Below are 25,415 nucleotides of genomic sequence, written 5' to 3' on the forward strand. Positions count from 1 at the left end.
TCGGCGACCCCAACGGATAAAAAAAACTTGGGAAAATTGGGGGAGGGGGGAGGATCCAGTGTCGGGAAGGGAAGAAAATGTGGGGGAGGAAGAGTACCCAGAGAAGAAAGAGTAGAGAAGGGAAGAAGTCGGACAAGGAAGAGGGAGTGGAAGGGGAAGGGGGGAGGAGGAAGAGGAGAAGAGGAAGAGTGAGTGAGAGAAGGATGGAGAGGAGAGAAGATAGGAACCGGAGAGGAGGAGAGGAGAGAGGAGGGAGGGAGGGAGGAAGAGGAAAAGATGGGGAGGGGAGAGAGAGGCAAGAGAAGGAAAGTTAGAAGGAAGACGAACCGACAGGCAAAGGCGGACGGAGTTACGGCCGGGAGGAAGAGGGTTGGGGGAAGCCGTTGACCAGGTTAGCTTCTAACTAGTAAAGTAATGAATGATAAAAAAGGCGCAGGATAAGGACTGGATGGGACGATATCTATTTCTATTTACTAACAACGAACAAACTAAGTACTACTAGCGGTAGCAACACCAGCAAAAAAGAATGTCCCAACCAGCAGCAGCAGCAGCAACAACAACACTAATCGATTGCAGGGACGGGATGGTGGAAGTGATGGCCAATGATACCGCCGAATGGATGCTGGTGACGCTGCGGATGGCGGAACGGGCGAGAGGATGGGAAGGGATTGATAGGGAACTAATGAAAGGACTGGGAGAGGGAGTGACTGACGGACAAGATAGTAAGTAAGTTACCTACTGGAGATGCCGAGTGGACCGAGCTAAAAGGCCTGCAAGTGGGTGATGGCGATCTTCCGCAAAACAAATGGTAGCCTGATCGCGCCTGACCGATAGGGATGTTCTTTCTTCTGTCTGTCTTGTATCCCCGCTGAGTTCCTGCGTGATCCGAGTCTTTATCTAGATTGGACAAACCCCTTCCATGGACCATAGACTGGAGCAGTCTCTTCATTGACTTATGATGGCTAACATTGAACACAACAACCAACTTCCACTCCTCTCGGAATTGACGAGTTGACCGGTTATCGCTTACCTAAGGTAGGGCGGAGTCCCGCCGGGCTCTTCCGCTGGTCATTTAACATACATAACATGTCATAACCATACGTTAATACGCCGCCCATGCGGCCGTTATCAAGGCAGTCCAGGCCGGGGCATTCGAACCGACAACTCTCCAGTAGGGCCGGTTATTGGGGGCCCTTGTTTTGAGTAAATAGACACCAACAATGAATGTATGTATGGCAGAAACTAGCGAGTATACGAAGACACTAACTGACCCCGATGTTACATCTCCGACAATTCCCCTCTCCCCTCTCCCCTACTCCCCTTATCATCAGCATTGACATGGTTCCGATTCCAAGCGTATGTATGTATGTATGTGTCTGGGGTTGCAATCCCCCTTGCGGCGGACTCCAGGGACAGACAGACAAGTAAAGCAGGAGGAGGAGGACGAATATCTGACACGTTGTCTTTTGGCGGCCAGGTGGAAGTTGCTTTGATGCTGGTGCTCCGTTTCCTTCCGGAACTTATCCAATGGGTATCGCTTTGGCTGGCGTCATGGGTTTCGTGATTGTGCACCAGGGAGGCCGCTCGGAACCCGGCCTGGACCAGCTCATCCTTTCGGACGGGGGTCGCGCTCCGCCCGTGCTGAACCGGTGCCAGTCAATCAGGGAGCTTCGGTTTCATACTCTCCCATTAGTTTTTATACACGACTCATTGTTTGGATTTGCATAGTAGCTGATGGGAAAGTTTCCCCTTCTTCTCAGTGTGAGACATTCTATAGGATCAAGCGGATGAAGGTGGTTGCCTAAAAAACCTTTCATCAAACTGGACCAGCAAAAGGCCGGGCTGTGATGGGCGCGTGTGTCCGACACTGGCCGGGTTCCAGCCCCCCCTCCCACGATACGCGCTAACCCGGGCCGGTGATCAGGTACTGTCATTATCAGAAATATGACAGATGCTGTGTATTATTACCGTCATTAATTGTCAAGGAAGTTCAAGAGAGTTTTTCGATCTCCTCCCAGCGTCCACAGGTCCCGTGACTGGCTCAACCTCGTGATTCACGGTTGTTTTGCTTGTTGCTGCTGCTGCTGCTGCTGCTGCTGCTGCTGCTGCGACAGCTGAAAATCCCTCATAGTCAAAAGTTTCCTTCCAACGGCTTGACGAACTTCCTCCGCCCCGTGAAATTCCCGTCGGGCCCAATTTGGCATTTTCGTCCACACCGGTGTGCCATTGACAGGGAGCTGCCGGCCAGTCCATTCCGTTTTCCCTTGTTTTGCCCATCAATTGACTACTAGCTGGTTCATCTCTGCATTTCCCCTCCTTCCCCTCATTTTCTTTACCCGACACTGCATTATCTAATCCACTCCCCTTCCTAATTGGCCCAAACCCACCCTTTCACACATAATCTACTACTAAGTGCTTTCCCCCCCCTCCCAACTTAAACACTCCCTCCCAGCCAAGCCATGTCCGAAAGAGGCTCGTTCCGTGGAGGTGGTCGCGGCCGCGGCGGAGGCTATGAGCGGTCTGGCGGTCGTGGCGCCCACAGAGGTGGCGGTGCTGGTGGCGGTGCTCAGCAGCAGCAGCAGCAGGAGAAGCCCAAGAAAGAAAACATCCTCGATCTGAACAAGTACATGGACAAGGAGGTGCGCGTCAAGTTCAATGGCGGTCGTGAGGGTAAGACCCACCCTACTGTTACTTTACAATGCTTTGGCTAATAATCATGTCCAGTTGTTGGTCTGCTCAAGGGATACGACCAGCTCATGAACCTGGTCCTGGACGATGTCAAGGAATCCATGCGCGGTAAGCTCCCTGCAATCTCCCCACTACTACTCCCTACTGACCCTCCCAGATGACGAGGGCAATGAGAACACTCGCTCGCTGGGTCTCGTCGTGGCCCGTGGCACCATCATCGTCCTGATCTCGCCCGCCGACGGCAGCGAGGAGATTGCCAACCCCTTCGTCCAACCCGAAGAGTAATCACGTGCTCTGAGGCCGATATCAGAGCAACTTGGCGGTTTGTTGGTGCCTGATGCGGTGTTTCCTTGGAGTGACCAGCCATGTGCATGCCCCGCACAATTGACGACAATGGTTGCAGCACTCGTCCGCCTCACGTCCTGCTGGATGTGGTCGATGGGTCTGCGTCTTTCATGATGTTGCCGTCCACCACGGACGGTGGACGGAATCTTACTATACACACCCTACGAAGGCAGATGATGAAATGTATTATGTGCGCCCTGAGCGTTGAATTGTACCTGCATGAAGCCATGCATAGCACAATACCAGAATATACTACATAGTAATGGCGGGCACTTAACTGCCTACAATCAGCTTACTTTCCGCCCTGTGTGTGGTCATGACATCATCCTCTGTCGTCATGAACAGACTGTCGATTCCTCCCATATGCTGCCGTGTATGATGCTGTAACTTCCCGATGTTAAAGTTAGTGCGTTTCACCATAATAATATTTGTATCTCCCTCATGATGTTACAGAGCATTAGGCTCAGCCCGGCAGAGGGGTCTAGACCCAGCTGGCCTGCCCTCGTCTAGATAGAAATTAACTGATCCCTGCAACGCATCACAACGAGCAGCATTGTCTGCAACAGACCCCATCAATATCTTCTCCATCTCCATAACCTGGCCATCTATAATGAAAATTCCCCTTTGGGCCTTTGTGGCCTTGCCCTTCACCACCGCCCTCGTCTTCCCATTCCACCATAATCCCCTCCCCGAGGATGATGATGGTAGTTTCACCATCGCCGACGAGAATATAAACCCCGACCTAATCAATGGCATAACCACCACCCTCGCAACAGCCCTCGACCACCTCACAACCGACATCTGGCCCACCATCGTGAACAACTACCTTAACTACAACCCCAGTGATTCACCTCATCTCTACGCCCAGCACGTCTCCGAACTCGCTCCGCCCTTCCGCCATCCCACTCCACCCCCATATCTCCGCCACCCCGCATCCAATAAGACCCTCTACGACCTCATCCTCTCCAACCCGGATACTTCCATCATCGCTCACTTCATCCGCAACGACTATCATCTTACGACCCTGCTCAACAGTACCACCTCGAACAACCTTACCTTCTTCGCTCCTACCGACGAAGCCATCCGCAAACTCCACCACCAATACCACCATGAACATAATACCAACAATAATGAGGACACCCACGCCCGCATCCACCACATCCTCACCTACCACACCGTAAAGGGCTCCTATCCCATCGACAAACTTTTCCAATCACCCACCGTCCCGACCTACATCCATACTGAACATAGTACCCTCCCCCAACGCATCACCGTCCATCCAATCCTACTCCGCGACCTAATGCTCAACTTCCACAGCCGCATCATCTCCCTGGATAAACACGCCTCCAATGGAGTCCTCTACCACATCGACTCGGTTCTTATGCCTCCTCTTTCTACCCTCACCATACTTAACTCCCTCCCTTCCGAGTTCAGCACCTTTACGCTAGCATTGTACAGAACTGGTCTGGATAGGGTACTTACCACCAGCTCCGATACAAATACCAATACCATTACCATCACCAGCAGAAGCAGAAGCAAGAACCCCAACAAAGCCCTAACCATCCAAGACGATTACCAAACACAACCACAACCACAACACAGTCAAGAAGAAGAAGACGGAGGAAGAGGAAAAAGAAATAGTCTAACCCTCCTCCTCCTCCCCCCCAACCCCTCCTTCGTGGCAACATTCACCCCCGAAGCCCTCACCTTCCTCTTTTCCCCCGAGGGGGAAAAATACCTCTCCGCCATCATAAAATACCACATTGTTCTCGGCGAGACGCTCTACTCAGACCACCTGTATACCAAACACGGTGATATACTCCCCCTCCCACCGGGGGATAACTCCATGTTTCATATAGAGATGGAGAGTTTGTTACACAGATCTCATTCACGTACTGATATTGATGATGATGATGATGATGATGATGATGATGATGATGATGAAGGCAAGACGGGGAGGGTTTCCATCGATGCGAAATGTCACAGCGCGTACCCACTTCTCCTCCAGGTAATAAATGGGTATCAGGGTGTCAAGGCGGGGGAGGAGTTGTTGACTGCGGAGGGGAGTATGTTTGTTTTAGGTGGGGGGAGGGTGTTGGTCCCGCCGAGGAGAGGAGATGGGGAGGAGGAGGATGTGGTTGATGCGAGGGAGAGAGGGGATGGTGGTGGGTATTTGATGGGGGTGGAGGAGGTGAGGGAGAGGGTGGAAGGTTGGTTGGGTCATGGTGGATGATTGAATTATTGTGTTTTGTGAGGGAGATACTTAGTATCTATCGGTTTTGTAGATAGGGACGGTGGTAGGGGTAATTTGATTACCTTTTGGTGTTTTAGTGTTATTGTGCTTGTTACACTGCACTGATGATACTATACTGGAATAAGCTGCAAGTGAACTTCAATCTCATACATTTCTAGCTATGGCGTATCTGTCTTAATATTCTTCTTCGTCACTGCTGTATAAACCTGCCTTGATCCATCGTCCAGCCATCACATCAATACTGAAGTAGGCGTTAAGGATAAGTATCATCGGCAGTAAAAATAGTCAATGTAGACATATCAGATCCTCGCTGGAACATAGGAAACATATTCCCTCCACCATGATTTCAATCCAAGAATATCCACCCTCCCATCCATCCATCTGTCATTTAAGAATAGGCCAGCGCGAGTTGATGACACTCATCACATACCATATTGGAGTTATGTATGCAGCAGATGCATAGTGTCAAGTCCTGTCAGACTACTCAATGCAGCCTCCTAGTGGCCGAAGGCTTCAGCAGCGCCTGGAAAGACGATTCCAGAGCTTTCTTCAGCTCCTTATAGCTGACCACGAAGCAACTCTGCTCGTCGCGGCTGATCAAGGTGATTTTTTCGTCGGTGCCTGCGTCCAGTTTATTCAGGCACATGATCACATGGCCCAGGTCAACGACTGGATCGCCCTGCGCGTCAACCTGGTGGAAGACGTAATCGCGGAAGATCTTCAAGAAGTACCGCTCGCCGTTCTCTGACCATTGACGATCGTGCTCGTATTCGGGTCGCTCGTTGATAAAGTTCAGCTTCGTCATGAGCCGGACGAGGCGGCCGTTCTCGAGTTCGCGACTCAGGTCGGAGGTCAATTGGTCGTCGAGGTGAAGGGCGGAGTCGAACGTCGACATCAGTGTCGATGAGATGCCGGTGATAAAAATGTCAATATTCCTTTCCTGGTCCTTCTGGAGCCCGTTCAGCAGCCAGAAGACCGAGTTCTTCAGCTGCGCAGTGTATGCGCGTGTGAAGTGCTCCATGGCCTTGGTAGGGTTGTGCATCACATTGGGCTGGTTGGCGCCCAGGGTGACGATGAGCTGTCCAAAGTTGACCAAATCCTGCCGCTGCAGTTCGGCCAGAGATCGCTGAGTGTCGAATTGAACCACATCCATAATGGCGCAGGCGTTGAGACGAATGCGGTTTCGCCCAGTCAAAAGGATCTTGCTTGGGTCAATGATCCTGGCAGCCAGTTGACTGGCATGAATCGCTTTCAGAGCATTGGCAATCTGAGTCATGTAACCCCAGAGAACCTGTTCCGGGATGTGCGTGTTATGGCGACCTTGGAATCGGTTTCCGGCGCCAAGGTGCTGTTCAGCTAGCGTCTTCGACAATGGGTGATAGTCGGTGACAAAGATCAAGGAGCTGTCCTGAAAGCTTCGGCTAGTAAACGCATCGTGGACTGTCACGACACTACCGTTGCAGACACGCTTCCAAGCTTGCACGGAGCGGATGGCCTTTTCGTTCGTCAACCGGAAACCTATATACGAGTTAGTATCCTGATAATGGCACGGAAAGAATTACAGTACCCTCGAGTCTCCGGAGAGCGTAAAAGTTTCCGTCCTTACTGGACTGGGCTTTGTACACCCAGCTGGGGAAGCCAAAGATGGTAGCGTTCTTCTGATGGTTGAGATCGAGCGGGACAAGAGAGTGGAAGTAATCGACCTGAGCTGGGAGCTGAGTATCTAACATCAAGTCAGCAACGCCAACCAAACGCACTCATATGTCAGCAACGTACTTGGCAGTGTCTGGAGCGTGGCTGCTGCCTTCTTCTGCATTTCCTCCCGTAGGTCATTAGGGAGGAAAAGGTCGTGTACGTTTCGCTGATAGCCTAACGTATTCTGACTATGAGGCCCAATCGGGGCATACATGTGATATTGGACCTAGCGTTTGATTAGGATGATTTCCGTACCACAAATAAGAAGTGGCTTACTGGCTGCTGGAATCCAGACTGGTTGGCGAAGAACGCTGCTCCGTTCAACGCTGCAGCCGTGTCATGCGAGAAAGGATTGGCCTGCACCGGGCCGACGGCGTTTGCTGCGGAGAGGGGATTCGGGGTGGTCACAAAAGGGTCGAAAGCGCTCGTGCTGGGAACACCGGCAGTCCCATTACCTTGCAGGGAGCCCTAACCAGTTAGCATTGCAAGCACGTACACTTCGAGCAGGATGACCACAGCAAATGACATGCGAAGCAGTCGACCTGCGTGGGACACCTCGATCTGGCAGCCTTACTATATGTGCAGTATCAAATCCCTGAGGTACAAATTCTTGTACCTCTGCCACAGACCAATCGGGGGTCATTGTACCCGGGCGAGTAGTAGGGGTGCTGGAGTTGGATCCTGATTGTAGTCAGATTCCGCTTCGCATCCCGGAAACCTTTAGGGCATACGTGATGATATACTTCTAGGTTGGAAGGGAGCTGCGCTCGCAGCCTTAGGCGAGATCGTAGCCATCTTCTTCATGGTTGCTGATTGGGAAGTGGGCGATGATCCATTCGACGACAATATGGATGGGGTAAAACTAGGGGAGTCGACGTTCAAACGTTTCTTATTACTGCAAAATGAGTAAGTCATCCTCCTCTCTGACTCCAACATTGCGCGCCTCTCCCGGAAGTGCCAACCTGTCTGATTGATATCCTGAATTCACTTTATGCGGGTCGTGATTGAAGGCGCACCCTTCACAAGCAATCGGACGGTTAGACGGATCCTAGCGAGCATGAAGAGGAACAATAGGCAAGGAATGGCTAAGCACCTTTATCTTCGTAGCGACATCGGCCATATATGGTCACGTTGCGACACAGCGTATCTTTGGCGTTCTCTGTAAGGTCAGGATGACGACTATGTTAGCTGATACCGCCGAAAGAAGCAAAGGCCGACGGGAGCATTGAATCATAGTCTGTTGACCGAAGCCGACATTTGAATAATAGTCCAACTAACCTCGTCCCTTCATCTTCGGAGACCCCGTACCACGACGGGCGTCTTCCAGCGTTGCAGACTTTCCCGTGGTAGCCATAATAAGTTCGTTATCCACAGTTGGGCGCGGATCAACGGACAGGTATGTCCATTGAGTCAAGAAATATCGGGCGACCTAAGATATCGAGAGGAAACCACATTCCTCTATGGAGAAGACCCGTAGACTAGCTCGACAATCCGAGATGCCCTCGGAGACGTTGTCGAGGCGATGTTTCACTGATGGCAGGGTAAATGTTCCGCAACAGCCAAGGACGGCTGGGATGGCGAGATTGGGCGCCCTTTCGAGCGTTAGACGGTGGGGGAACAGCCAAAACAATTGAGAATAAACGTCCGGAGACAGGAACGGACGAAGATCTCATGCCATGGATGGTGACAAGGCAGTAAGACCGCAAGGCAGCATCCGAACCAAGGGCGGCGCGGGGGGGGGAGGAGTGGGAGGGGGAACTTGGACGGGAGTGCGTCGAACTCCGTCCCGTGCACGGACCACTCGTGCGTCAAGCGCGCGTCTAGCGTGGCTCCCACCGGCCATGACGGAGCTGTCCTTCTGAGGCCAGCTAGTTACTATTGTTCATTCCCCACGACTTCCCCTTCCTACCATCTTCCTTAATTACAGCCTGGTTTGCATCTGTGGCGGTATTCTGCATGCCTTGAGCATTCTTTAGGGGCTCACTACTATTTCTGTTATTAGCTTCCCCTCTATATCTTTCAGAGAGCTAGGCTATTCTGACGCACACGACTCCCCGCGGCCCATCTATACCTCATCACTCACGCCAGTTTTCCTGGCCTCGCTGCTCCTCTTCCAGCCATTCTGTTCATGGATGAGATCATCAATTGACCATGTCCACCTCCGGGCTTGATATATCCCAGCTCTCCGACAGCGAGAGGTCCGCTCTCGAGACGTATACTGCGGTCACCGGTCAGGAACATTCGGAAGCCATTCCTTTGTTGCGCCGCTCACAATGGAACGTGCAGGTAAGCCCGGATGACGACATACTACCTCTAGATGCCTTTGGGAACTAAGCATTTGCTGCCTCCAGATTGCCATCTCCAAGTTCTTTGACGGCGAAGGGCCGGATCCCGTCGAAGAAGCCCGCGCTGCTCTCAACTCCCCTCCTCCGCGACCCGCCCGACAGACCCAAAACCTCATGAGTGATGACATTGCTGCGCAATTTACTCCGACTCCCCGTGCTGCTGAGCCAGCTCCCCGGATAAATACACAGCCTGAAGACCAGTCGGTCTATCGCCCGCCTTTCATACTAGCTCTGCTGTTTACTCCGCTCAACCTCCTCTATCGACTACTCTACAGCTCCTTCCGCCTATTCGGTGCCTTGTTTCCCTTTCTTCCGCGCTTCTTTAACACGACAGCGAATCCCGCTCTTCGAGGCTCCCGGAGAAATACTAACGGTCGCCGGCCCTTGGGTCCCAAAGACACGGCCGCCCGGTTCATCCGGGAATTCGAGGAAGAATATGGCACCAACTCGATCAGTTTCCTCGAGAACGGATATAACATGGCATTGGAGAAAGCCCACCGGGACCTCAAGTTCCTCCTAGTTGTACTTCTTGCCCCTGAGCATGATGATACGAATGGCTGGGTCCGAGACACACTTCTGTCTCGCGAAGTGACCGACTTTGTGAATGACCCACAAAACAACCTACTTGTCTGGGGAGGGAATGTTCAAGACTCTGAGGCTTATCAAGTTGCCAACTCCCTCCGCTGCACCAAGTTTCCCTTCGCAGCCGCTTTAGTCCATACTCCGAACGTTTCCTCGAATGCGATGTCGGTTGTGTCGAGGATATCGGGAACAACGTCCCCTGCTGAATTTGTGGAGAAACTTCGATCGGCCATCTCGCAGCACAAGGAGCCTCTCGAGCGCATACGGTCATCCCGGGCAGAACAGCAAGCCTCACGCAGCCTCCGTGAACAGCAGGACTCCGCGTACGAGCGTTCCCTGGCCATCGACCGCGAGCGGGCGAGACAGAGGCGGGAAGCCGAGGCGGCCCGACAGAGGGAAGAACAAGAGGCGGCCGAACGTCAAGCGGCCGAGGAAAAGCGCATACAGGATCTTCAGCAATGGAAGCAATGGCGGGCACAAACCATTCCGGAGGAGCCTGGACCGGACGTCAAGGACGCTGTACGCATCAGTATCCGACTGCCTTCTGGCGAGCGTGTCATCCGCAAGTTTGCGCCTGACGCGTCGCTTGACGAGCTCTACGCTTTTGTTGAATGTTACGATATCCTGAAGGAGCCAACAGAAAAGGCTGCAGAAGCAGTGAAGCCGGAAGGCTTCGAACACCAATATGGGTTCCGGCTGGTTTCACCCATGCCGCGGGTGGTCTACGAAGTGGAAGCTGGGGGATCAGTGCGGGACAAGATCGGCCGAGGAGGGAACCTTCTAGTCGAACCGATCGATGACGGCAGCGACGAGGAGTCAGAAGAAGAGGCATAAGCTCTTGGACTCACGGTTGTAACTGTAAGGTTTTCGCATCCTGGCTGCATGGCGCAAGAATGGAGCTGTCCGGGTGATTTGCAGATACTTTTCGACACTTTGACTATTTTAGTATGTAATAACAAAGATCACGATAATGACACGGAACAACAAGGTGCCAACGGCCCCAGTGACGCTATGCCACCCTGCAGAAAGAGCCTCTGTGCGCGGGAGTGGTCCCCAAACTCAAATTTCTTGTAGAAGATACTTTGAGTAGTGAGTGTGGTCATGTGCGGTTGGTTCGCCCCGGGGAGGCCCGACAGCACGGGATCTTGGCCATCCGAAGGCAGACCGATGCTGATGCGTTTTTTTACTCCGCCAATTAGTAATGCTAGCTGCGTGTATGAGACATGATGAGCTCGTATGAGTCACATTGTTATCATTGTCGGGGCTGGCATGTTGATCCTGCCGTGGTCTTAACTTACCGCACTTATAACTTTATATTGAATTCGGAGTGATACAACACCCGAAGGGCGCGAGGTCAGGACCCCGCGGTTCCCGATAAGGGCGATCCGGCCAGTGATGATGCTCGGAAATATTAGGCAGGGAGGAGCACCTACGTATTCAATCATGTATTGGGCATATTAAGTAAGGAATCTCACCGTGTTGGGCGGTGATTGGAAATATCCGGAGCTTGGACTCGAGTCTGGAGATGAGTCGGTGCGCTCTACAATGACGGTAGGCGCACAGGGATGTGTGAAGAATATCCACATAGTTGATACATACGGAGTAGCCTGCTGTCAACTTAGGGACCACAGGTGCCACATATTCAGCCCTCCCAGCAGCGATCATTTGTGGAGTGACACAGAGCCGCTCTTATCTCGAGTCTGTAAATAAACTACGTAGCTACCTTCAGGCTGCATATCTATCAATCCAAATCGTGCATTAAGCTGCTCATGCTCGAGCATAGCTGAGTCATTCACATATAAAAGGGTGCATAAGGATCTGTACCGCAACATCGGATCGTGAGGTCTCCGATACGGTACCGTAAAGGGGGCAATTAGAGACTAAATGGCCGGGCCTCGGAAGGCTGGAGTCCCGCCCCACTCCGCCCCACCCAGAAGCTGCCATTCCTGTTTGGGACATGGCCGCTCAGCCCCGAACCTCGTTTTCGCCACGTTTTAGGGAAATTTCGCACACTTGGAAGTCTGGAAAACTGGGTTTGCTTATTAGCGATCGGGAAGATTCTTACTTGGCTCAGCTCCTGATTTAACTAACTATTGCGCGAAGGATCTGACTCCTTGTGTGATGATTCAGAATTCTTGTTCGTTGCTACGTAGCGTAAGCTTCTCGATAGGTCTATGTGCAGGCTTGTTTTGTCTTACTTTGTTGGTGGGTTCTCAGGGATTTTTTCCGAGTACCTAACAATAGCTTGTGTGACATGAGCGACATGTGACTAGTTATCACTTATCTTCATGCATGCAATGATCATGCCTAATATATTGCCTGAAGCATACTTGAACTTGCTGAAGTACTACACTACACAATGTCCTTTATGGCGGTGTAAGAAGAGTAAAAAAGTAAAGCAGCTAAAAATCAAGCATTGTGATGATTGAGATCTCTGTGGCAAACCGTCAGGGTCTATTTATCACCATGGCCAGTGACCGTTACCAACGTCAGGACTAGAGATAGATGATATAGATCGCGGGAGCTCAATAATTTCCGTCCCCAGATCATAGTAACATCGGAATTAGTCGCTAACAGGGGTATTGAGGTGGGTATCTCCGGGACCACCAGAAACTCTAGTACGTAGTGTAGAGTGCTTCGAGGGCCTCGTTTAGCCTGGCGTAAACGGCGTATTGTCGTATTGCTGCCGGGGGGAATACTCACGGAGAGGCCTGCTTGAAGGTACCGAGAATAAGGCCCACCACCGGCGTAGTCAAATCCTGGGATCCGCCCGGATAACCTCTCGTTCCTGGCCCCGATTCGTCCAGAAGCCTCTTCTCAAAACTTTCCCATCTCAAGTCGCCATTCTGCGCTGCCTAACACTAAAAACGGGGGGTGAAGCCCAGACCTCTAAGACCCACAACCCAAGGTTTTTCTGTCGCCCTCTTTCCTCTTTCATCATTCGCAGATATTACTTTGCTACTTACGTAGTACAATTTAAGAGTATTCAGTGTATTACGGGGCACACGTCTTTTGGAGAGGGCCCCGTTTTCTAGTAGCTCCAGGTACTGGATACTTTTTTATCTTCTTAGCGGCTGCCACTTATTTCTCTACTGCTGCTATCTATCAATTATTCCCCCCTCAGTTTCACCTGTCACTCTTTCACTCGCCTCCACGGAGGATATCTCACCCCTTCATCTGTCTTGATATTCCTGACACCCATTCTTATAATTCTGGATATCTCTCCTAATTGTCTTTTCTCTACACCTCCTTCTTTCTCTCTCTCCTCATACTTTTCTCCTATGCTATTGGCATCCTCTCATTGACCGGCTCAGTCTGAGACTGCGTGTCATTATATCTAATCACCATGTCGCTTCTAGGCACCATAAATCCTAATTTTAATCCTGGTCGTTCGGTGGAATCCCACGGCGGCCATGTGAACGAGAATGAAGGCGCTCAAGCCGAGAGAGCTGCTGCCGTGAACGAAGGAACTGAGCACTTGGTTCGCGAGGAGCACACAGAGGAGCACACAGTGTACACGACCCATCATGAAGAGCGTCACACAAGTCTCTCCCCAGAATCTGGCAGATCCGAGAAGAAGGGAACTGCCTGGGGTATGGACGGAAGCACCTTGAGCACTGCTGAAACCGCCATGGAGAAACGCGATTACAGCAGCGAAGACGCCGATGAAGACGAAGAGGAAAAAGCTGCCGAAGAGGAGGTCACTCGACTTGCACAGCAACTGACTCGTCAATCGACACGGTTCTCTGTCAGCAACAACGCGGAGAACTCGTTTCTGGAGGTGAAGGACGACTCCACGCTGAACCCGCACAGCCCCAACTTTAAGGCGAGGCATTGGATGAAAAACTTGTTGGCGCTTTCGTCTCGCGACCCGGAACGTTATCCCAAGCGTGAGGCGGGTGTCTCATTCCAGAATCTTAGTATTCATGGTTTCGGTAGTCCTACCGATTACCAAAAGGATGTTTTCAACTCGGTGTTGCAGGTTGGTGCCCTCATGCGCAAGCTGACGGGTACTGGAAAGCAGAAGATCCAGATTCTCCGCGACTTCGATGGTCTTGTCAGGAGTGGTGAAATGCTGGTGGTCCTCGGTCGTCCCGGTAGTGGATGCTCTACCTTCTTGAAGACCCTTGCGGGTGAAATGAACGGTATCTACATGGACAAGGAATCTGAATTAAATTACCAGGGTATCTCCGCCAAGCAGATGCGGAAGCAGTTCAAGGGCGAAGCTATCTATACTGCGGAAACCGATGTCCACTTCCCCCAACTGACTGTCGGCGACACTCTTAAGTTCGCTGCTCTTTCTCGCTGCCCACGGAATCGTTTCCCCGGAGTCTCGAAGGAGCAGTATGCTACTCATATGCGTGATGCTGTAATGGCTATGCTTGGTCTTTCGCATACTATCAATACCCGTGTCGGTAACGATTTCGTTCGTGGTGTGAGTGGTGGTGAGCGCAAGCGTGTCAGTATCGCTGAAGCTACTCTTTGTGGAAGTCCTCTACAGTGCTGGGATAACAGTACTCGTGGTTTGGATAGTGCGAACGCACTTGAGTTCTGCAAGACCTTGAATTTGATGACCAAGTACGCTGGTGCGACAGTCGCCGTGGCCATCTATCAAGCCTCCCAGAGTGCTTATGATGTCTTCGACAAGGTGACTGTATTGTATGAGGGCAGACAGATTTACTTCGGTCCTACCGATGAAGCCAAGGAATTCTTCACCAACATGGGATTCGAATGCCCTGAGCGTCAGACCACCGCTGATTTCCTGACCTCCCTGACCAGCCCTGCTGAGCGCATTGTGAAGCCGGGTTACGAAGGCAAGGTTCCACGCACCCCTGACGAGTTCGCCGCCGCCTGGAAGAGCAGTGAGGCCTACAGTAGGCTGAAGAGACAAATTGCCGAATACAATCAAGAATTTGCAATTGGTGGAGAGTCGCTTGGCAAGTTTATTGAATCTCGCAAGGCCATGCAATCGAAGAACCAGCGCGTCAAGTCTCCCTACACCATTTCTCTTTACGAACAGGTCAAGCTCTGCTTGGTTCGAGGATTCCAGCGACTACAAGGTGATGCCAGTTTGACCATCTCCCAGTTGGTCGGAAACTTCATCATGGCCTTGATCATTGGAAGTGTCTTCTACAATTTGCAACCGGTGACTTCTAGTTTCTATTCCCGTGGTGCTCTTCTCTTCTTCGCCGTCTTGCTCAACGCCTTCTCCAGTGCTCTTGAGGTGAGCTCAGCAAACTCATCCAACTTCGCTTAATTAATCAAAGAGACTAACCGCGATGATAGATCTTAACCCTGTATGCTCAACGTCCGATTGTCGAAAAGCAAGCCCGCTACGCCATGTATCACCCGTTCGCCGAAGCCATCGCATCCATGCTTTGTGACATGCCTTACAAAGTTGGAAATGCCATCATCTTCAACATTACTCTGTATTTCATGACCAATCTTCGTCGCGAACCAGGCGCATTCTTCGTCTTCCTGTTGTTTTCCTTCGTGACGACCTTGACAATGTCCATGCTTTTCCGAACCATCGCTGCCTCTTCTCGCACTCTTTCTCAGGCTCTGGTGCCCGCTGCCATCCTCATCTTGGGTCTGGTCATTTACACTGGATTCACCATTCCTACGAGATACATGCTTGGCTGGTCGAGATGGATGAACTACATCAATCCCATTGCCTACGGATTCGAGAGCTTGATGGTTAACGAATTTCATCATCGTCAATTCCTGTGCTCTGAATCGGAGCTGATTCCAAATTACTCGGGCGCTTCGATCGAGTACCAGATCTGTTCCACGGTCGGCGCTGTTGCTGGAGCCAAGTACGTCCAGGGTGATGCCTACCTTCACAAGAGTTTCCAGTACTATGACAGCCACAAGTGGAGGAACTTGGGTATCATGTTCGCCTTTATGATCTTCTTCATGACTACCTATCTGCTTGCCACCGAGTTCATCTCGGAAGCCAAGTCCAAGGGTGAAGTGTTGCTGTTCCGCCGTGGTCAAGCTCCACCTTCTCTCGACGATGTTGAAACGGCCCATCACGTCGCCGCAGACGAGAAGACTGACGGGTCTGGTGGCCAGTCGAGCGCTGCTATTCAGAGACAGGAGGCCATTTTCCACTGGCAGGACGTGTGCTACGACATCAAGATCAAGGGCGAGCCCCGGCGCATTTTGGACCACGTTGACGGCTGGGTCAAGCCCGGAACCTGTACTGCTCTTATGGTAAGGCTTCCAATCGGTTCATCAACGTACTATCGAGACTAACTAAGCTTGCAGGGTGTTTCTGGTGCTGGTAAAACCACTCTTCTGGACGTGCTCGCAACCCGTGTGACAATGGGTGTTGTAACTGGTGAGATGTTGGTTGACGGTCGCCCTCGGGACCAGTCCTTCCAGCGCAAGACTGGTTATGTTCAGCAACAAGATCTTCATCTTCACACTACCACTGTCCGAGAGGCTCTGCGCTTCAGCGCCATTCTCCGTCAGCCCGCCCATGTCAGTCGCCAGGAAAAGCTCGATTATGTTGAAGAAGTCATCAAGTTGCTTGGTATGGAAGCATATGCCGATGCTGTTGTCGGTGTTCCTGGTGAAGGTATTTGATCCCCACAAACCCTACTAGTGTGCTACAGAACTAATATATTCTAGGTCTGAACGTCGAGCAGCGCAAGCGTCTCACTATCGGTGTGGAATTGGCAGCGAAGCCGCAACTACTTTTGTTCCTTGATGAGCCCACATCCGGTCTTGACAGTCAAACCTCCTGGTCCATTCTCGATCTCATCGATACCCTGACCAAGCACGGCCAGGCCATCCTGTGCACGATCCACCAGCCCTCCGCCATGCTCTTCCAGCGTTTCGATCGCTTGTTATTCCTCGCCAAGGGCGGTAAGACCGTTTACTTTGGCGAAATCGGTGACAAGTCGTCGACTCTTGCTAGCTACTTCGAACGGAATGGTGCTCCGAAACTGCCTACTGAAGCCAACCCAGCTGAATGGATGCTTGAGGTCATTGGTGCTGCTCCTGGATCGCATAGTGATATTGACTGGCCCGCTGTCTGGCGCGAAAGCCCGGAACGTCAGGGGGTACTTGATCACCTTGCTGAGCTGAAATCTACTCTCTCGCAAAAGCCGGTCGATACTAGCAAGCAGGACCCTGGCGAGCTCAACGAATTTGCTGCACCCTTCTCTGTTCAATTGTGGGAGTGTTTGATTCGTGTTTTCTCGCAGTACTGGAGAACTCCTGTCTACATCTACTCGAAGATCGCGCTGTGCGTCCTGACATCGCTCTACATCGGTTTCTCCTTCTTCAAGGCGAAGAACAGTGCTCAGGGTCTCCAGAACCAGATGTTCAGTATTTTCATGCTGATGACCATCTTTGGTAACCTTGTTCAGCAAATTCTTCCCAACTTCTGCACCCAGCGTTCGCTATACGAGGCTCGTGAGAGACCCTCTAAGGCCTACTCGTGGAAGGCTTTCATGGCCGCTAACATCATCGTCGAGCTTCCATGGAACGCGCTCATGAGTGTCATTATCTTTGTATGCTGGTACTACCCCATTGGTCTGTACCAGAATGCTGAGCCCACCCACGCCGTCCACGAGCGCGGAGCTTTGATGTTCCTGCTGATCCTGTCCTTCCTCCTGTTCACCTCCACATTCGCGCATATGATCATTGCTGGTATTGAACTCGCTGAAACCGGTGGTAACATTGCTAACTTGCTCTTCTCCCTGTGCCTGATCTTCTGTGGTGTCCTTGCCACACCTTCCCAACTCCCAGGCTTCTGGATCTTCATGTACCGTGTCTCGCCATTCACGTACCTGGTATCAGGCATGTTAGCCACCGGTGTGTCAGGCACGACTGCTACCTGCGAAGCTATTGAATACCTTCACTTCAGCCCTCCTCCTGACACCACCTGCCAGAGCTACATGTCCAACTACATCAGCAGCTACGGCGGCTACCTTGAGAACCCGAATGCCACCTCCGACTGCTCCTTCTGCACGATCTCCAGCACAGACACCTATCTGGCCCAAGTGAACAGCTATTTCAGCGACGCATGGCGCAACTTCGGCCTGATGTGGGTCTACATTGTGTTCAACATCTTCGCTGCCGTGTTCATTTACTGGCTCGCTCGTGTGCCCAAGGGCCAGCGGACCAAGGCATAAAAGTCTGAATCTCTTTGTTTTTTCTTTCTTCTTGCTCTCATACTTTTCATTTCTTGAACATCAACCTTTGTTCTTGGTAACACTATCATGTATATTGGACATAATGCCTGTTAGATCCTACGTGAGATGGATATTTCGACATGTTTTGCTTATAAGCGTTTGCTATAATTTCGTTATCATCGACACTTGCTCATGATACAATATTTCACTCACCTCACCCTTATTGTCTCTACTTCTCCAAACACTACAGGTGTATATGGCATATTAGATCGAATAATAGATACAACAAACAACTCAATACTCGCTCAGATTATCAAACTCAATCCCTTCATACTGTACCCATTCTTAAACAGAGAGTCATTCTATCAAAACAACCCTCCCACACCCCTCTAGCAGCCAGCAATGACCACTCAACCTCATCTGACAACCACCTTTCCCCTCAACGTAGTACAAAAATTCCTTAACCCATCATTCTCACCCTTCCACCCCGCCCCGGCCCACTCCGCTGCTAGTACGTATACGTAAGACCAAGAAACACGCGCCATAACTAAACTGACTCACTCACCTTCACCTAGTTAATTGTCAGTATAAGGTGCTCCATTCTCATACAGTATAAATATCATCCACCATCATGTTATCATATCATCTACTGATTGTAGCGTTACACATAGATCATGTCCATAACTCTCTTCAAAATACTCAAAGTATGCGTGAATGAATAGAATGCTTCCGACCCCATGATCTTGTAGGCTAAGAGACTATATGATACCTGAAAACGTATCCGGATTTTGAAAGAAAAAAATAATTTGGAAGAGTAAGAGTCCGTAGATAGATAGACTTTAGATAGATTGGTATAGTATAGTACTTTGTTTCGTTGCATTACGAAGTGATTATCATGACTTACTACATAGGAATGGGCATGAACTGATAGTACGAGAGGGGGGGGTGTTGTGTGTGTGTGGAAGACTTTTGTATTGATATGGCTATGGTATATTCTTTTCTGATTTGTGCGGGACCATAATTACTTAGATCCTTGTATAATGATATATAGTTGTGCATGTGCTAGACAATCTTTTTGAGGGGGTGGTTATTGCATGTGGCCAAAGTGCGTGACAGATATGTGTGTGATGGGTAGGGGGCTCATATGCAGTCGCGAGATTATTAACACCTTTAAATCGACATGCCGCTGAAGGTGTATTGCCTGAAAATTCCAAACAGAGCTAGCTAGGCTTTGAAGCAATTCGTACCATCGTGTGAAATACCAACAGAGAACAATTGCCATGGGAAGTGGGACTAATAGAGGGGAAACTAAATATACATCTGAAGTAAATGTTTGAACGAAAGTCGAGAAAAGAAATTTTGGAACAAGAATCGAAGGTTAGTAAAATAAAAGGAATGAATATATCCCAAGGCAAAGGTGGTGATTTTGTATGGTGGACTACCATGTAAAGGCTTCTTCGGCGAAATCGACGACGGCGCCCATTCCAATGTTGTTACGTGCAGCAGCACGCACCTCGTCTGCGAATGCACCGGGCCCGCAGACAGAGACAATGGTGGCACCCACACGTTGGGGAATGGCCTCGTTGAGAACGACGTCGGGGCGACACCGGCCTGGGAACATTTGGACGGTCGCACTGGGTGATACGATTTCGCGACTGCTTTTTGGTTTGGATACGAAAAGTTTGATGGTAAGAATCTCGCGCCTCGATGGAAGTCGGAGGATCTGGTCCATCCACTCCCGTACCCAGGCTAGATGTTCCGTACTGCGTACAGACCATACGAGGTAGATCTTCTGGGTAGCCACGCGACCCTCTGAGGAGCGTATGAGCAAGTCGCGGACGTATAGCATATGATGGGTAATGCCTGCACCGGCTGAGAAGAGTATAGCTGTACCATAGCTGCCCATGTTGCACGCATGGGACGCATAGGGTCCTTCAATAAGCCCCGAGGTGTAGAGTGTTTGTCCAGGCGAGGCCAGAGCTTTGTTGTACAACTTCCGTGTCATGCCTTGTCGAGCACCAACGATGAGGGAAACGGACGTGGGCTCCTGGGAGTCCCGCATATACTCATCTAAACTAGCAAGTGGCTGCTTTTCGAGAAGCGAAGGGTCGATAAGATCTTTTTCTGTCGTAGCAGGAACGGTCACGGAGCTGCTTGGGTCTACCCAAGCGACAGAAAATGGATGCGACATCCAAAAGGAGACACTTGGGATGTAGGCGTACACATGGCTTCCGGGGCTGATGCGCACACGCTTGGGCAAGTGAAAAGTCACTCTGCAGGCTTCACCTGGGAGGGCTTCCACGACAAGCCGTGTGGACCCTCTTCGGGGAGAGATATTCAAGTACAGCAGTCGACAGAGGCGGGCTGTCCTTTCCAATAGCCAGAGAAGACCCAGCGCTATTATCCACGGCTTTTGCGGGAGATTGTCGAGATCCAAGTGCATCAACACACCAAGGTATGCTAGGAAAGCGGCGAGCTGGTGCAGATGCAAGAAGGTCTCATAGAAAGCATGCCGGATCGGGGATGGAGAGTGAAGACCCAGTGTGATCATGGAGCAAGTTCCCAGTAGGCCCCAGGTAAAGAAAGGTGTAGTGCGTAAACGCTCGAGCATGTCAGAGAAGCTGACCTCGTCGCAAGCATTTACTGCCCATGCGCACGTGTGCACAATGCTTTCAAGCACAACTATCCGGCCCAGCCAACGATGAAGGAGATTGTAGGTGTCGAAACTCACATGCAACAAGGGAATAAGCGGATTGTTGCGACCGGCGAGGATGAAAAGGGGCACCATGTTCAACACTGCCAAGGTACCTGAGCGTCCACGAAGCTCAGCTACAAGGGCTGCCTTGACGTTCGCATTATAATCAAGCAGAGTACAATAAGCGACCTGACTCGCCAGATATAGCACGACTAGAATCACCTGGAATCTAGAAGGCAGTGTGCCGACGTTGATGGCGGATGAAAGTTGGATTTCTCGGTTGTGCCTCTTCCTGCCCAGGGGCGCATACAACAGATGCTTCTTGACGTTTGCCCAAAGCGAAGATACTTCAACGCTCCAAAAGGTCTGCTCCCTCCTGCTTGCCGTTAGAGAGGTAATTTGGCGAAGATAGGCATGGCTGATCTGTCCGACACGCCCGCAAAAGACAACCAGGGCGACGAATATCAAGGACGAGAAGATGATCCGTGAAAACAGAACATCCCGCGGGACATCAACACCGTTCAGACCACGCGAATATTCATAGACGTAAGTGGCATTGATCCCATAGCCTCGCGGGATGAGTCGATGGTGGGATTCATCCATTGATAGAGAGATCTACGGCCCAGCGTAGCACGCAGTCGCTCAAGATGGAGAGACAGAGCGGACAGATCGGACAGATGTCAACAAAGCTGAGCGGGGGTCGATAAGGGCAGCAAATTCCTGAAAGCCACGATTTCCAATTATAATTCGGTTACGGTCCAGTATGACGCAGATACTGAATGGCTAGGGAACACCAAGAATGTGGGGAGAGGCGCGTTATGCCCAAGGTATCTCAGACGGCAAACCCCCACAGCAAGAGGAGCACGATCAACTTAAACGGCTCTTGTGTGTCTTTTTGATATACAGAAAGCTCGAGATGTCTCCCCTTCAAATAAGTGCTTGTTGAAGCTGTCCTGATCAGGCGGGAGAGGTGATGATGTTGGTGAGACGGTATGCGCAAATGACCAAGGCGTTGTCACGAGCAATTGCAGCTAAAGGAGCCGAAGAATGTTGAAAACACGGTACGAGGTAACGAATCTGACGAGTTGAATCTTGCAAGTCCTCCAACATTGAGTCATTACCAGCGTCATAAGTGCTGAGCCAGCCTTCGATCATCACTTACCTCCACTTCCCTACATGCATGATATAAGAAGAAAAATTCCAGCAAGTGGACAGGGGACGCACAGCGTCGTAGAAAGAATCAGATAATTCAAACCGGGAAACTAGAGGTTCCCAAAGAGAAGGTACTGAAAAAAAAAAACCTGACGTCTAGTGTTGTAGTAAAGAAAGTAAATTGCCCACCCCCACGATGAATGACGTTTAGATGTAGCGAGATGTAACCAATGATCGACGGTATCCGAACAAAGAACGAAGACGGTCTACGCTCAAGAACACGAATGGCAATGTCTTGAAACAATAGACTGACTCGCTGAATGGACTGGCCAAACAATGAAAGAACGGCCACCAGCCAGCTGGCTCAGAGAAGTGAATGTGTTGGTGGAAATAGAAAGAACGAAATAAGGAACGAAGCACAACTTAGAGTGTAAAGTTGAAGAAAGATCCCCTGTCACCCGAAGGAGATCCACGGCGCAGCACGAAACTTTAAGCGAAAAGGAAAGTCCAGCGCGGATCATACCTGAGATCATGCTGGAGGCCCAAGGGACCAATGACCCAGTCCACAAAACCTGCTAAAAAGCAATAATGGCGTGGTCCTGAAGGGGTGTTGCCATGAGCGCCGCCAAGACTGGCCTCTGCGCTTGGTTCCGAACCTATCGAGTGGTCTCTACGGAGCAAAGCGCCCTGAAGGAAATGCATCGTTGTTTCTGATAGAGACAGCCAGCCCTTTGGGCTTGGCCGGTGTTTAGCGCTCTTGGCTCCTATCGACCAACCGCGGAAACGGCCGCTTGCAGGAACATGGCCGACCGAGGGCGTCAACGCAGGCCCTGTTTCCAATCCGCGCCCTCTTACCACCTCTCAATCCCACCTTATGATGCTTCCCATAACCAGCCAATTGCACCAAGTTCACCAGATAGCCGCTGGTGAGCACGATGTATTGGCCTCCGGTCTGGTTTCTCACGTTTCAGGTTCTGCAATTCGGACTGAAACGACCGACCCGTATTGGCCGTGATTTGCATGCTAAGCAGCAGCAACGGCCCACTGGAAATCCACCGACAACACTGCTCTGCTGAAGGGTTAGCTATCATGAACCTGCAGAGAGGGTACAAACGGTAGCCTGGGTGTTCCTGTCATCTTTGCTTGAACCCATGGTGAAACAAGGCTATCCATGAACCTCAAGTGGGAGGTGGACTTGAGAAAGACAAGAGAAGGTGGGTTTGGCGATAAGGAGATTAATTGCCTAGAAAAAGTCACATGGCGGTCACGGGTCTGGTCCCTGGTTTGTCCCTGTTTAATCTAATTTGGTGTCAGTCTATTACTCTACCTTTTCTCCCATTGCCTGCCCACCCTTCTGGATCCTGGGTCCCTGGCGGACCTGCTTCATTATTTTCGGAAGAGTTTTCCTCACTTGCTTTTATCTTGGTGGGGTCCCTTGGTAACGGATGAGACTATTCCCAATCTATAAACTTTCCAGGTGCCAACGGTTCCCCTTGAATCGGTCATTTCATCCGGAGTTTCAATTATATACTTCCTTTGTGCTCCCTTGGCGCCTAGCATAGAATGCTAGCAGAGATAACCAGTCTATCGCGACGAACGAGTTTCACCTAATATATCCTGAGCAGCCGCTAATCTGGTATGACACACTAAGGCAAGAATGACCTGATAATAGCATCCTTCAGATATTGATTAGAAAACGCTGAGTAACGCGTGGTGCGAAAGCAGGTGCTTTACATCATTGGTGTATATTCCATCTATCACTTTCAACCAAACCCCTAGCACAGCAAGGGCAAAAATGCAGACAAAAATAGTCAGGGGAAATAGGGACGAAAAGAAAACATGAAAAAAAAAAATTGCCGCCACAGAACTTTTTACCGTCCCATCCAACCGCCGTCAACGGTGATAATTTCACCTGAGACATAGCTACTCGCTTGACTTGCCAAGAACACTATCACGCCCTTGAAGTCTTCTGGCTTGCCCCATCTTCCCGCCGGGATTCTAGCCATGATACCAGCATTGCGATTGGAATCATTGATCAGGGCAGTGTTCATATCCGTGGCAATGTATCCGGGAGCAATTGCATTGACGTTGATACCCTTAGCCACCCATTCGTTGGAGAGGGCTTTCGTTAATTGCGCGACACCTCCCTTTGACGCTGCGTATGCAGGTACCGTGATACCTCCCTGGAAGGTGAGAAGCGATGCGACGTTGATGATGGCTCCACGACGACCAGTTGGGAACTCTGACTCATCGCGCGCCAACAGGTATGCACCGAACTCTCGACATAACGTAAAGACGGACGTCAAATTGACTTGGATAACCTACATAATTCAATAGTCAGTATCTAGCCTTCAGCTCCACTTCAGGAGAAGGGAGGTCCAAAAATAGACAGAGGTAAAAAGGTGGCTGAAAAAGGAGACTCTTTGACACATACCTCATCCCAATCTTCATCCGGGAACTTTTCACTGGGGTGTCTCCGTTGAATTCCGGCGCAGTTGAGTAGGATCTCGGGCTTGAGGCCTTGACTGGTCAGAGCTGGAATGACACCCTTGATTGATTCCCGATTCGACAACTCTGCCACGTGGATCCAAGCTTTCCTGCCAATGCGATTGACGATCTCATCGCGGGTCGAAGTGTTCGACTCGTCTCTCTGTGCGTAGAGCGTCAGTTATACACGACGTTTCGTCACGGCTCCCCTGTCATTTCCGTAGCGCCAATGGGGAGGTCGCGGCTGTGCGCACCTGAATCAAGATGATATCGGCACCAGCTTCGGCAAGGGCAAAAGCCATTGCCTGCCCAATGCCCCTAGTACCTCCTGTCACGATGGCGGTCTTACCGCTGAGGGAAAATAGCGACGCAACTGCGGCCGACATTGTGATTGTTTCGCGCTTAGATGGTTACTAAGAATAGTAATTTGCTGTCAAGCGTCCTTTCGTTTCTCTAAGTATTATCGTTAGAGGTGTATTTTGCTGTGCAGCTGAGCGAGGGGGGGATAGTCTTCCAAATTTCTCTTGCCACCAAATCAATAATCGATGGCGACCAGTCATCCTTACTGTCCTGCTAATAATAAATAGCTGTCCCTCTTCCTCCGCGCGCGGGGCAGCAGCGACTAATTCCCTTTTGGGGTAATTACATTGCCGACACAGCGCTTCAAACGCCGACGCCCCGCATTCGGCTATTGAACTTTGTTCGGGGATGCTCCGATTTGCGTCTTGTATGGTAACTCGTACAAATGACATCTCATGGAGTTGGGGTGCTTTGGAAATGCTGGATTTTCTGGCAAAAGGCACGGAATAATCCGGAAAATCATCTATGCTAAATGCATTATCCCAGGAAAGTGTACAGAGTATGTCGTCAAGCATTGAATATTTCCGTAATTGGTGTGTGGGAGCTGCGTGGCCGTTTTAGACGATTATTTGTACAAGCATTCATTGCCTTGCATCTCACCATCCAATAGGCGGATCAGTGAAGCAATTCAATCTATCTCACAGATAGCTCTCAAGGACCTGATA

The 25,415-nt window shown here is 50.8% G+C and overlaps 7 protein-coding genes across 7 annotated transcripts; 4 read left to right on the top strand and 3 right to left on the bottom strand.

Annotated features, from left to right (window-relative positions):
- Nucleotides 1-2,368: 2,368 nt before the first annotated feature.
- On the top strand, nucleotides 2,369-3,113 carry BO83DRAFT_79511 (putative small nuclear ribonucleoprotein (LSM7)). Its single transcript, XM_025537614.1, has 3 exons — nucleotides 2,369-2,670; nucleotides 2,725-2,796; nucleotides 2,846-3,113. The coding sequence occupies exons 1-3, from the start codon at nucleotides 2,460-2,462 to the stop codon at nucleotides 2,971-2,973; spliced, it is 411 nt and encodes a 136-aa protein (XP_025392641.1). The 5' UTR covers nucleotides 2,369-2,459; the 3' UTR covers nucleotides 2,974-3,113.
- A 530-nt stretch (nucleotides 3,114-3,643) lies between these two features.
- Nucleotides 3,644-5,266, top strand: BO83DRAFT_413588 (fasciclin domain-containing protein; the record flags this gene model as incomplete). Its single annotated transcript, XM_025534500.1, has 1 exon — nucleotides 3,644-5,266. One exon carries the CDS (start codon nucleotides 3,644-3,646, stop codon nucleotides 5,264-5,266), a length of 1,623 nt encoding a protein of 540 aa, XP_025392642.1.
- A 157-nt stretch (nucleotides 5,267-5,423) lies between these two features.
- Nucleotides 5,424-8,706, bottom strand: BO83DRAFT_374461 (PAN-complex poly(A)-binding subunit PAN3). Its single transcript, XM_025530209.1, has 9 exons — nucleotides 8,261-8,706; nucleotides 8,076-8,141; nucleotides 7,945-7,999; nucleotides 7,714-7,877; nucleotides 7,557-7,663; nucleotides 7,259-7,450; nucleotides 7,064-7,208; nucleotides 6,855-7,010; nucleotides 5,424-6,805 (listed from the first exon to the last, which is right to left on the bottom strand). Exons 1-9 carry the CDS (start codon nucleotides 8,334-8,336, stop codon nucleotides 5,772-5,774), a joined length of 1,995 nt encoding a protein of 664 aa, XP_025392643.1. The 5' UTR covers nucleotides 8,337-8,706; the 3' UTR covers nucleotides 5,424-5,771.
- Nucleotides 8,707-8,877: 171 nt separating this feature from the next.
- Nucleotides 8,878-10,942, top strand: BO83DRAFT_374462 (clathrin-mediated endocytosis regulator UBX3). The gene is made up of 2 exons (XM_025530210.1): nucleotides 8,878-9,268; nucleotides 9,334-10,942. Exons 1-2 carry the CDS (start codon nucleotides 9,134-9,136, stop codon nucleotides 10,741-10,743), a joined length of 1,545 nt encoding a protein of 514 aa, XP_025392644.1. The 5' UTR covers nucleotides 8,878-9,133; the 3' UTR covers nucleotides 10,744-10,942.
- A 1,855-nt stretch (nucleotides 10,943-12,797) lies between these two features.
- BO83DRAFT_329346 (pleiotropic drug resistance family ABC transporter) lies at nucleotides 12,798-18,377 on the top strand. Its single transcript, XM_025528190.1, has 4 exons — nucleotides 12,798-15,133; nucleotides 15,196-16,125; nucleotides 16,180-16,492; nucleotides 16,546-18,377. The coding sequence occupies exons 1-4, from the start codon at nucleotides 13,256-13,258 to the stop codon at nucleotides 18,054-18,056; spliced, it is 4,632 nt and encodes a 1,543-aa protein (XP_025392645.1). The 5' UTR covers nucleotides 12,798-13,255; the 3' UTR covers nucleotides 18,057-18,377.
- Nucleotides 18,378-19,494: 1,117 nt separating this feature from the next.
- Nucleotides 19,495-21,354, bottom strand: BO83DRAFT_422742 (ferric reductase family protein; the record flags this gene model as incomplete). Its single annotated transcript, XM_025535059.1, has 1 exon — nucleotides 19,495-21,354. One exon carries the CDS (start codon nucleotides 21,352-21,354, stop codon nucleotides 19,495-19,497), a length of 1,860 nt encoding a protein of 619 aa, XP_025392646.1.
- A 2,276-nt stretch (nucleotides 21,355-23,630) lies between these two features.
- Nucleotides 23,631-24,956, bottom strand: BO83DRAFT_374468 (putative 2-deoxy-D-gluconate 3-dehydrogenase). Its single transcript, XM_025530211.1, has 3 exons — nucleotides 24,645-24,956; nucleotides 24,338-24,553; nucleotides 23,631-24,224 (listed from the first exon to the last, which is right to left on the bottom strand). Exons 1-3 carry the CDS (start codon nucleotides 24,774-24,776, stop codon nucleotides 23,775-23,777), a joined length of 798 nt encoding a protein of 265 aa, XP_025392647.1. The 5' UTR covers nucleotides 24,777-24,956; the 3' UTR covers nucleotides 23,631-23,774.
- Between the last annotated feature and the right edge of the window lie 459 nt (nucleotides 24,957-25,415).

Source organism: Aspergillus eucalypticola (genome assembly GCF_003184535.1).
Source record: "Aspergillus eucalypticola CBS 122712 chromosome Unknown BO83scaffold_2, whole genome shotgun sequence".
Classification (NCBI taxonomy): domain Eukaryota; kingdom Fungi; phylum Ascomycota; class Eurotiomycetes; order Eurotiales; family Aspergillaceae; genus Aspergillus; species Aspergillus eucalypticola.

Excerpts from the sequence above, each read along its gene's own strand:
- BO83DRAFT_374461 (XM_025530209.1), bottom strand. The coding sequence starts at position 8,336 with ATGGCTACCACGGGAAAGTCTGCAACGCTGGAAGACGCCCGTCGTGGT. Across the intron at positions 7,664-7,713 it reads ACCTAGAAGTATATCATCAC|GATCCAACTCCAGCACCCCT; the intron begins GTATGCCCTAAA and ends GACTACAATCAG. Across the intron at positions 6,806-6,854 it reads CGCTCTCCGGAGACTCGAGG|GTTTCCGGTTGACGAACGAA; the intron begins GTACTGTAATTC and ends ACTCGTATATAG.
- BO83DRAFT_374468 (XM_025530211.1), bottom strand. The coding sequence starts at position 24,776 with ATGTCGGCCGCAGTTGCGTCGCTATTTTCCCTCAGCGGTAAGACCGCC. Across the intron at positions 24,554-24,644 it reads CCGATATCATCTTGATTCAG|AGAGACGAGTCGAACACTTC; the intron begins GTGCGCACAGCC and ends CTCTACGCACAG. Across the intron at positions 24,225-24,337 it reads CGGATGAAGATTGGGATGAG|GTTATCCAAGTCAATTTGAC; the intron begins GTATGTGTCAAA and ends TGAATTATGTAG.
- BO83DRAFT_374462 (XM_025530210.1), top strand. The coding sequence starts at position 9,134 with ATGTCCACCTCCGGGCTTGATATATCCCAGCTCTCCGACAGCGAGAGG. Across the intron at positions 9,269-9,333 it reads GCTCACAATGGAACGTGCAG|ATTGCCATCTCCAAGTTCTT; the intron begins GTAAGCCCGGAT and ends TGCTGCCTCCAG.
- BO83DRAFT_79511 (XM_025537614.1), top strand. The coding sequence starts at position 2,460 with ATGTCCGAAAGAGGCTCGTTCCGTGGAGGTGGTCGCGGCCGCGGCGGA. Across the intron at positions 2,671-2,724 it reads GTTCAATGGCGGTCGTGAGG|TTGTTGGTCTGCTCAAGGGA; the intron begins GTAAGACCCACC and ends AATCATGTCCAG. Across the intron at positions 2,797-2,845 it reads TGTCAAGGAATCCATGCGCG|ATGACGAGGGCAATGAGAAC; the intron begins GTAAGCTCCCTG and ends TGACCCTCCCAG.
- BO83DRAFT_329346 (XM_025528190.1), top strand. The coding sequence starts at position 13,256 with ATGTCGCTTCTAGGCACCATAAATCCTAATTTTAATCCTGGTCGTTCG. Across the intron at positions 16,126-16,179 it reads GAACCTGTACTGCTCTTATG|GGTGTTTCTGGTGCTGGTAA; the intron begins GTAAGGCTTCCA and ends CTAAGCTTGCAG. Across the intron at positions 16,493-16,545 it reads TGTCGGTGTTCCTGGTGAAG|GTCTGAACGTCGAGCAGCGC; the intron begins GTATTTGATCCC and ends AATATATTCTAG.